Source organism: Sardina pilchardus, chromosome 2 (genome assembly GCF_963854185.1).
Source record: "Sardina pilchardus chromosome 2, fSarPil1.1, whole genome shotgun sequence".
In the NCBI taxonomy this organism is placed as follows: Eukaryota; Metazoa; Chordata; class Actinopteri; order Clupeiformes; family Clupeidae; genus Sardina; species Sardina pilchardus.
In genome coordinates this window covers 23,462,200-23,472,199 of record NC_084995.1, presented here as the reverse complement: position 1 = coordinate 23,472,199, position 10,000 = coordinate 23,462,200, and the positions used below count along the sequence as shown (strand labels likewise).

The window sequence follows — 10,000 nt, the reverse complement described above, 5'->3', positions numbered from 1 at the left end:
GAACATCAATCACGCGGCAAACGCAAAAACCGGCTCCTCCACGGCGCCCCCTGCCTTTAGCGGAGGGGCCAGCAGATGCGCGGACACCCCTCTACATGCGCCGACATCAACTCTGTCTGAACTCGTTCCTCCGACTCGCCGCGCGGCTCTTAAAAAAACGCGCCGCGCAAACTCGAGGAAAAACACGCGTGATCAAGGCAGCGCGGGGGGAATTACGTCTGGTTTCGACACGAGGGAGAGCCGCGTTGAGTCAACAGCACATCTGAGGGAGGCATGGGAGCCAGCGAGCGAGCGAGCGAGCGGCGTCGAGGCTCGGGGCCCCCCCGACGTGTTAGCGTTTATTATGTTTCGCCACGCCGATCCATCACCGCCGAGGAAAGTTCAAAACTCTGGCAGAACTCCCGACAGAACGCAAACATAATAAAACATTCCCAAGGGCTCCCCCGGGACCGGCCTGCGTAAAACATCGGATTATTTATTATTTATTTTTATTTTTTTAAAGCCCTTTAGTGGAGAATGGAGAAATCCACGCGCATTAGTGTTAATGTGAACTAGAGAAAGAGCTTCGCTCGGAGAGAGAGAGAGAGAGAGAGAGAGAGAGAGAGAGAGAGAAAGAGAGAGAGAGAGAGAGAAAGAGAGAGTTTTTGCTCTTACCTCGGCAGACGTTGCCGTTGTCGGGCTCGAAGCCGGCCTTGCAGGTGCATCGCCCGATGGGCACCATCCACTCGCCGTCGCCGTTGCAGTAGAGCTTGATGGGCACGTCCACCTCCTCGGAGTTGGGGATGCAGACGCCGCGGGCGATGACCAGCGAGGTGCTCTCGGCGCCCGTCATGGTCTCGGGGAAGACGGCGAAGTTCTGCACCACGCTCGGGCACTTCTTGTAGAAGACGCGCACCGACAGCAGCGACATGCACGCGCCGTAGTCCTGGAACGCCAGGTAGAACCCGTTCTGCGACAGCGGCCCGAAGCTGCGCACCTCCGTGTTGACCTTCATCAGGCGCCCGCCGAAGTCCACCTGCGAGAAGCTCTCGTCGGCCGCGATGGTGTCCACCTTCAGGTAGGGCGCCTCCATCCAGAAGGACGAGCCCTTGGTGGCGATGACCGAGTCCGTCTCGTAGTAGTAGAGGTTGAACGTCTCCTTGCAGGAGCCGGGGACGTTCGGGATGCTGCTGCAGTCGCGCACGGTGAAGCGCATCTCCACGTAGATGCGCTGGGCGCCCCGGCGGTCGATGAACGTGGTCAGGAGCCAGTTGTTCTGGCTGGGCTCGAAGACGTTGCACACCTGGTACGTGCGGATGGTGTTGAGGTTCTCGTCGTAACCGCTCACCTCCTCCCACTGTCAGAAAAAAGAAAGGAAGAGAAAAAAAAGAGGAAAGAGGGGGAAAAAAAGAAGACAACAAACTTGTAAGAGAGAGGGTAAGAAGGAAGGAGACAAGCTCGGAGCGGGATGTGAGATGCCTTACTCAGAGGTCTCGCACTACGGATGTTTTGGGTCGGCTCGAGGCATTATCTCAGTCGACATTAAAAATTAATGCCCTGCACTACCTCCAGGAGTCTCTCAGAGTTACACCAACTTCTCCATTCCGAACTCCCCCCGATTATGAATTATAAATGCAGTCTAACGTGATCTTTTTCTCCGTAATGTACTTATTTTGTGCTGGAATTTCAGACACGCACATTTGACTGTTAACTGAATCTATTTGCGGTCACATCTCTCACACACTTGTTCTCTCTATCTCTCTCTTTCTCTCTCTCTCCTTCACACACACACACACACACACACACACACACACACACACACACATGCTCACTCACACGCAGAGCACAGACATAAGCTGTAATTACCTGAGTCGTGAGACACACTGTCTTGGCCAAGCATGACTTGGCACATTATGGAATGCTACGCGTAACAATTTCGAGATTATGTGCTATTGAATTACAATTAGACAGGAAGTGGGTAGTGCATGGCAGCGGAGTGCAGCCTCCGTGTGATCACTGGTGAAATAGCGCCGTTGGCACGACTCTCCGCGCAGTCTGAAACATGAGATGGGTGCAAGGGGCACATTAATCCAACGGGAGCTGCTTTGCATGTTTCCGTGCCAACAACTTCAGAGTGCCACATTACAGCTACAGTAACTCTGCCAGCGACACACATATGGACACACACTCACACACACATGAGACACACAGATGCGGCCACACACTGTCCCTATGCAGTAACACATCACTACAGGTTGTAGCTGAAAACAGATGAGACACCCCCTTTCTCCCCACACACAAACACACACACACACACACACACACACACACACCCGCACACACACACACACACCAAACACACGCACAATCTCACACATCAACACATTTTATCTGCCGTTAAAATTCAATCCAAGTGGGACCAATTCAATTTATTGACGTATTAAGTCCGACAGAGCAGGCTCTGGTTCTACACTGATGTGCTGAATTAATAACAACCAGATGTGGTCAGTCACAGTGTGGTGTCCCAAAGCAGAGTCACAAGGCCATCACACTCGCCATGGCACAGAACCAAATGTACCGCTTCGCATGTTTGTGTAAACTGACAGGCGTGAGCCTGTGGTGTGTGCGTTTGTGCATGTGTGTGCAGTGTGTGTGTGTGTGCGTGTGTGTGTGTGTCAGTGTGTGTGTGTGTGTGTGTGTGTGTGTGTGTGCGTGTGTGTGCCATAGTCCAGCTGAATCCCGTCTGACCCATCTCTCGCAGTCCCAGAGCATGCCAGCTGTGAGGTCGTGTCTGGGACATCAGTGGCGGCTCTGACCATTTTGTCATTCGCCTGCCGTCTACATACCAACACACACACACACACACACACACACACACACACACACACACACACACACACACACACACACACACTCCATAAAGGCAGACAAACACTGCGACCCCCCCGGGTAATCTCGACCGCTTTTAACAAAACAGGCGACTGTGTGAGCGAAGTTTTAAACGTGATACCCTCGAGTTCCCCCGAGCTGAGCAAGCAGAGGAGGGGCGGGGGGGGTAATAAAAAGACCTTTGAGGTCTCTCCACAGGACGGCCATCTCTGAGATATGAGGCGATAAAGAAAATAAAGAAATAAGTCAAAGTTGCCGTCCAGAAGGGAAATGGAGAGTGGTTGGACTGCAGATGGGGGTGAGAGGGTAGGCGTAGGGCATTATGGAGGGTGGAGGCGAGAGGGTGGGAGTAGAGGAGTGCAGAGGTGGGGGTGTTGGAGGGAAGGCGTAGGGCAGTGTGGAGGTGGGGGGGGCGGTGGAGTGCTCAGTTGGCACTCGGAGACAAGTGGAAAAGGTCAGCTGAGAGGGATGTTGCACAAACACACACTCACTGTGAAAACAGCATCAGGACAACAGCATGCAGGTAAGATGAAACACGTTCACTAAAATATACCGGTAATAAAACAAATCCCACATTCTGAGATGCACTGAAGCGAATTTCATTCTATTTTTTATCCAGGCCATTTGTTTATTTGCTTGATCATTTCTCTGTGCACTCTCCCCCCCCCCTCATAATTCACCTCACCACACTCCAATATCCCCCTCCAGCTCCACTGACCTACTTCCTATTCCTAGCTTCTTCCCCACACATTCCAAGACAATTTAGCACATCCCAGTGTACGCACACAAAGGCAGTAATTGGGGATATCTATCAAACCGCCTCCCTCTTATCATTAAGCCAAATGGGGAGTTGGCTTTCTCCGAGCAACCCCCCCAGCGCCCCCCCACGACCCCAACCCCCTCCACCCCTTTACGCCTCTGCACTCTCAGTCTATCAACAAGCGACGCGCGGCGATGTGTGTGCACCTCCTAATGTACTACCACTGCTCCCGGATCTCCATACATCTCCCCACAGCCCACGTGAAGCCAAGCACCGTGGGGAAGTGTAGAGGGGGGCGGGGGGTGGTAGTGGAAGGGGGGTGGGGGGTCTTCCCCTGACCTTTCTACATGCCTAACACTCAATAAATCCAGGAGGGGAGAGGGTGGGTGTGTGTAGGGGCTGGGGCGGGGTGAGCCCACCTCATCAGTTACTCCCGAGGAGCGGGCGGCGCAAACGAGCCGGAGGCCTAATGAGGCCCGTCATGTAGCGCATGTGTAATAAAGGCTTTATAGACGCAGCGCGCTGGGGCTGGAGGTCTTGATGCGTAGGGGTGGGGAGGGGGGGGGAAGCGTGGGGGTGGATGGGATAGAGAGATAGATAGATAGAGGACATGGTGATGGGGGTAGGATGGGGTGCGTGGGTGTGGGTGTGGGTGTGTATGTGTGGATGGGCTTCGTGCCCAACACGGCTCGCATGATTAACGAGTTTACAGAAATCCCAGGCACAAATTAAAGCTTACTCTCTCTCCCCCTCTCTCTCTCTCTCTCTCTCTCTCTCTCCCCCCCTCTCTCTCTCTCCCTCTCTCTCTCTCCATCTCTCTCTCTATCTCTGCCCCTCTTCCCATTGCCTGTCTCTGGCCTGTAATGACCATTCATCAGCATTAGACGGACCTGTCCATTCAAGCGCTCAGCAGCCATTAATACCGAGTGGCATAGCATCCCCCCCCCCCACACACACACCACCACCCCCGTTCACCAACTACCGAGCGGGGAGAGTCTGGGGATACTCGCACCCCGGTCTGCCCAAATGACTGCCATCCTTCATAAGCCAGACCCTACGGGGGGCCACGGCCCAGACAATGAAAGGTGCTGAATCCGCTCTCGTGAAACCTCTCTCTCGGTCTCTCTCTCTCTCTCTCGGTCTCTCTCTCTCTCTCGGTCTCTCTCTCTCTCGGTCTCTCTCACTCACACAGCCGGTACTCCAGAGCTGCCGCCTAGCTTTATGTAGCCAAAGGGAATTACTGACATCGCTGCCTAGGCTTGCTAATATATGCGCTCCGAGTCACAGTGGCGCTAGGCTAACACTGGCACGCTCTCACTCTCTCTCTCTCTCTCACTGCCTTGCTTACACTCCTGGAAATGATGTATGCGCAAACGCGGGGTTGATTTAAAAACTTGCGGCGAGGACGGGACTCCGCGAGTGAGCTCGGCGCGCTCTCGGTTTTTCGCGCAGTCTTCGCCGAGTAGCTTTTTCACGGTCCTTTCCTTTCGGCTAGTACCTGTGTGCATTAGCGCTCATCAAACATGCGACACCGACGGCGTCAGGCTGCCAGGAGAGTCATTACAGAGGAGCGCGACGAGATAGATGAGAGCGCGGCAACGTAAATAGAGCATTATCACAACTCATTACCCCTGAATGAGCCGGAATGAGCCGCCGCGTTCTTATCAGGCGCCGACGCCCTTATTGAATGCACCTGTGCTAAAAGGGTTCTTTGATTGAATTAAAAAAACAGAGGCAGAAAACGATGTTCCGTGCTTAACCTCTGATTATCGGACGGAACAAGACTCGCACATGCATGTAACAATGTCCATCTGGACAGCAGGAGAGGAAGGGAGAGGAGGAGAAGTGGGGGTGGGGGTGAAGAGAGAGAAAGCCTTCAGGTGGAGGTGGAGGTGGCCAAAGCTGCAGCATCACTGTGTTGTGCCTCTTTGCTTTTGGTGGATGTTTTCAGGAGTGCATCAGAGTCACGATTAACTATTTATCTAATGTAATATACATCTGCTGCCTTTCCACTCTCTAAAGACAAACACACACACAAGCACACACACACACACACACACACACACACACACACACACATATCATTGAAGTACCTCTGAGAGGAAACAACAATGGTGGATCATCAGCAATCACCCTGTCCATAATGGAACTCTCTTGTCCAAACATCCATTTAGGGGGACCCGAGGGGGCTTAAAATAACATTCCTTGTCCAGCACTGTGTATATTTAGTTGCTGCGTCCTGGAGAGATAGGGCCCGAGTGGTCCCGCCGCACTGCATAATTCAGCGTGATTTTAAGGTAAACAAGGGCTCCGCATGACAAGAGAGAGTAGCGTACCTCCACAGCCTCCCTCTCCATCCATGTTCTGAGTCAATCCCCCACAGCACCATCTCCACCACTGCTACCACCACCCCATCTCCACCACCCCCACCTCCACCCCCACCAACTCCACCCCATCTCCACCACTGCTACCACCACCACCAACTCCACCCCATCTCCACCACCAACTCCACCCCATCTCCACCACCGCTACCACCACCCCATCTCCACCACCTCCACCACCACCTCCACCCCATCTCAGTTACTGGAAATGAACACTGAGGGTCAGAGATCTCCTCCACCATTCTCACAGCAGCTCTCGTGGTTCCCGAAACGATTCGACTTGTATCGTACCTCTACAGAAGATGGCATGAAAAGGACAGGAAAAAAAACAGCTCCGAGAACTTCCGCCCATCCCCGTTCCATCACCCCCATATATCAACGTAGGTGGCAATAAAGCAGCGCTTACTTAAATGAGATTTAAGATGAGAGCTTTTCTTAATGCCATGTTATTTTTTTTTTTCAAAGTAATAATATAGAACATGGGCATGTCATTATTGGTTCGGAGTTTTTTTTATGGGCCACAGTGAGGAGAGTGTGGGTGCAAAGGGTTGAAACGAGAGAGCGAGAAAGCGAGAGAGAGATGGGGGAGATAGGGAGCGAGATGGAGGCAGATAGAGAGAGAGATGGAGGGAGATAGACAGAGAGAGAGAGAGAGAGAGAGAGAGAGAGAGAGAGAGAAAGAGAAAGAGAAAGAGAGAGAGCGATCTTAATGTGTGTGTTAATGACCGCGGGTTAGAGCGCTCCCGGCTGTGAAGATGAGATGGAGGTGAGCTAATGCATTCAGCCGAACCGCTCCCCGACCCTGATCGCGGCGTCGCCAAAGCGCTCGCACGACATTGATACAGACCCCTCATAAAAGCCATTCATCATATTGATCTCCTGTCGTTACTCTCTGCCGAAGGAGGGAAAAAAAGAAATGACAGGGGGAAGGAGGGGGGGAAAAAAACTAAAGTTCATCCAAACTGAGAAGAAGATGATGATGATGATGATGATGATGATGATGGTGGGAGATCGGGAAATGTCCTTGACAAGATTAGGCAGCGCCAGAAGGGGCTGGTTTGGAAAGTGACCAACCAGTTCGGCCTAGTTTGGTTTTCCTTCCCCTATTTTCTTCTGACATCATATCATCATATCTTCACTAAGGTGGGGTATACAGTACGTCTGAGTGACTGGAAAAGTACAAAGTACAAACACACACACACAAACACAAACACATATACACTGTCTCTCTATCTCTCTCTCTCTCACACACACACACACACACACACACACACACACACACACACACACACACACACACACACACACACACACACACACACAAAAACCCCATCTTCTTCATCTGTCTCCTCTGGTGCTTATAAAAGTCAGCCATGCCAGTTATTGATGTTGTCAGTGTGCCAGTGAGTGAGACGGAATATAACTATAAGACTCAGGAACCAGCAGGCCAAGGCCCCCTCTACCACACCCACACACACACATACACACACACACACACACACACACACATCCATCCCCCTCTCTTCGATCAGCACACAGCTTTACAGCTCTACCTACTGAAGGCTGAGAGGTCTTCAGCGATTGGAAACGGAGCTGATCCAGAGCCAAACGTCTCCAAACCAAAACAACAACAACAACAACCAAAAGCCATCTACAGCATCTCATCTGCAACCATAATCCACTGCGTTCAACACATTACACGCCCGTGCTAATAGCTCTTTACACAGACAGGTGAGGGCCACTTTACAAGGGACTGGCTGGACAGAGCAGAGTAAGCCATTCCTGTCCAAATGACACGACCCCTCCACACCTTTTCTAGCCGCCCACAGACAATCCTCTCTCTCTCTCTTTCTCTCTCTCTCTCAGTGTTGCCAAAGTCAGTGTTACAAACTGACAATATATCACAAAAGAAAGAAAGAAAACAGGATACAGCATCTCTCTCTCTCCCTCTCTATCTCTTTGCTGGGTGGAATGGACGGGGGTACTTCAGGCAGATCCATCGTTAGGACCGCTCTTTCAAGGCACACTCAAAAAGAAAAGCAGGAACACTCATCTCTGATGGGCAGACATGATTGAGTTAGCACTCCCATTTTCAAAGCGTCGCAACTTCCCAAGCAAGAGAGAAAAGCATATAAAATACAGAATATATATTAAAAAAAGGAACATGGCGGGAGATAGCTGTTTGGCAACATGTTTAGAATAGCGCGCATAAAAAAAATGTCCATTACTGGCGCGTCACGGCGCTTTTCTCTGGCAGGCGAGGCAGCCAAAGAGCTTTCCAGTGAGCGCTTCCATTAATGTCGGAGCGATGACGTGAGTCGAGGCCTGGGAAAGAGAGGACGTGGTGCATAAAAGGAGTTCTGCAGGGACTCGGTTCTGTTCTCTGACCTCTTTTGCACCGCTCAGGGTGCGGCTAACATTTACTGTAAAGGGTCCGGACAAAGGTTCTATTTCTTTTTTTCTTTTTCTTTTTTTTTGGAACAGATGACATCTGTTCACTGAAAATAAAAAAAAAGTTCTGTGCAAACTCATGAACCCAGCTTTAAGGTAACCTCCAATCAATTCGGCCTCCATCGCAGTAATATTATTTTCGATATTGTGTTTGTGACAGAGACGTGTGTGCAGTGTGCCACACGGCAATACAGACACATTTTTAAACTGGTTGCTGCAGAGAGAGAGTGGGAGGGAAAGAGAGAGAGAGGGAGAGAGAGGGAGAGAGAGAGAGAGAGAGAGAGAGCGAGAGAGAGAAATATAGCCTGGTGTCAGCCCTAATACATGCAGAGACGTGATTACTATTATCATTTCTGATTGGGCGTTTTATTGTGCTGCTCCGCGTCTGCCGGCTTGTCTGGGCGCAAATGATTATTTTGGGCCGAGCCGTAGCGGAGCGGAGTGGAGTGGAGCGGCGGTCGCGCACGGCTGAGGCTGATGGATGAGGGGACGGAGCAGACGCGAGAAGATCCAGACTCTCGCCTCCCTCCGGTGGTGACGGTGCTGCTTCCTCCGACTCCATAATTGGGGACTCCGCTTTTGATTACAGAAGTGTGTAGGAGTTGGGTGGTGGTGGTGTAGGTGTGTGTGTGTGCGTGTGTGTTTGTGTGTGTGTGTGGGGGGGGGGGCACTTTCCTCTCTTTCTCTACAGGGGAAGAAGACAATGGGAAGATTTGCTGACCGTGTGTGGTGGTGCTACGAAGTAGATGCCTCGCAAATGTAATTCCACTTGCTCCTGAATTACATTTGCTTTTTCTCCCTCTCTCTCTCTCTCTCTCTCTCTCTCTGACTCTCTTTTTCTACGTTTCGCTGACAGACTTCATTAAAAGTGTATTTGTCTCCCAGGGGAAATATGCGCCGTAGGTACAATATTTGCCATTAGGCTTCATTACACGCTTCTTATTTTCTTTTTTGAAAATCCATTTCTGAGAATCACTCGCTCCATGTAATGTACTGCACAGTCAAGCTGCGTGTTCTTTGGGTTAGGATCAGGCCCTTTCTGTGAGCTCCCGCCGACCTGCAGGCTCGCTTTGTCTCAGGCTCGCTTTTGATCAATCTTTTTGTACCATTCGATGCTTTGTTATTTCTTTACAAAAAAAACCTGGGACAACCTCAGGCAAGTACGGATGTTTGGGAATCGTTTCAAAGAGCCCTGCGGATATTTACACATACACCAGGTAAGGAGCGTAGCAAAAAAAAAAAAAACAGAAAAGCTGAATGCCTACTATATTCCATCCGAGCAGAAAATCACAACAAATGAAAGGTAGGCAATTTACCAGATTCATTTTATTCACCTCGGTTAAAGCAGTGGGTTGGAAAATGAGCTTGTTATTAATGCAAAGCCAACTGAATGGCGCCAGCAAAGCATAGAGGGGGAGCAATGCCATAAATCAAGGCCCAGGTGTTTTGGCTGTGAGGCTAAAAGATGCCACACTGATGAGCTTCGACTGCTACTAACGGAGAATAAATAAAACGCATCACACACTTATTTAGGGAATTT

The 10,000-nt window shown here is 50.9% G+C and overlaps 1 protein-coding gene across 1 annotated transcript in view; it reads right to left on the bottom strand.

Annotated features, from left to right (window-relative positions):
- The window catches only part of LOC134067225 (ephrin type-B receptor 1-B), a 190,287-nt gene that overhangs the window by 111,693 nt on the left and 68,594 nt on the right, over positions 1 to 10,000 (bottom strand). The window contains exon 3 of the mRNA XM_062522367.1: positions 655 to 1,336. Within this exon, the coding sequence (XP_062378351.1) occupies positions 655 to 1,336 (682 nt within the window). The remainder of the gene's footprint in view (positions 1 to 654; positions 1,337 to 10,000) is intronic.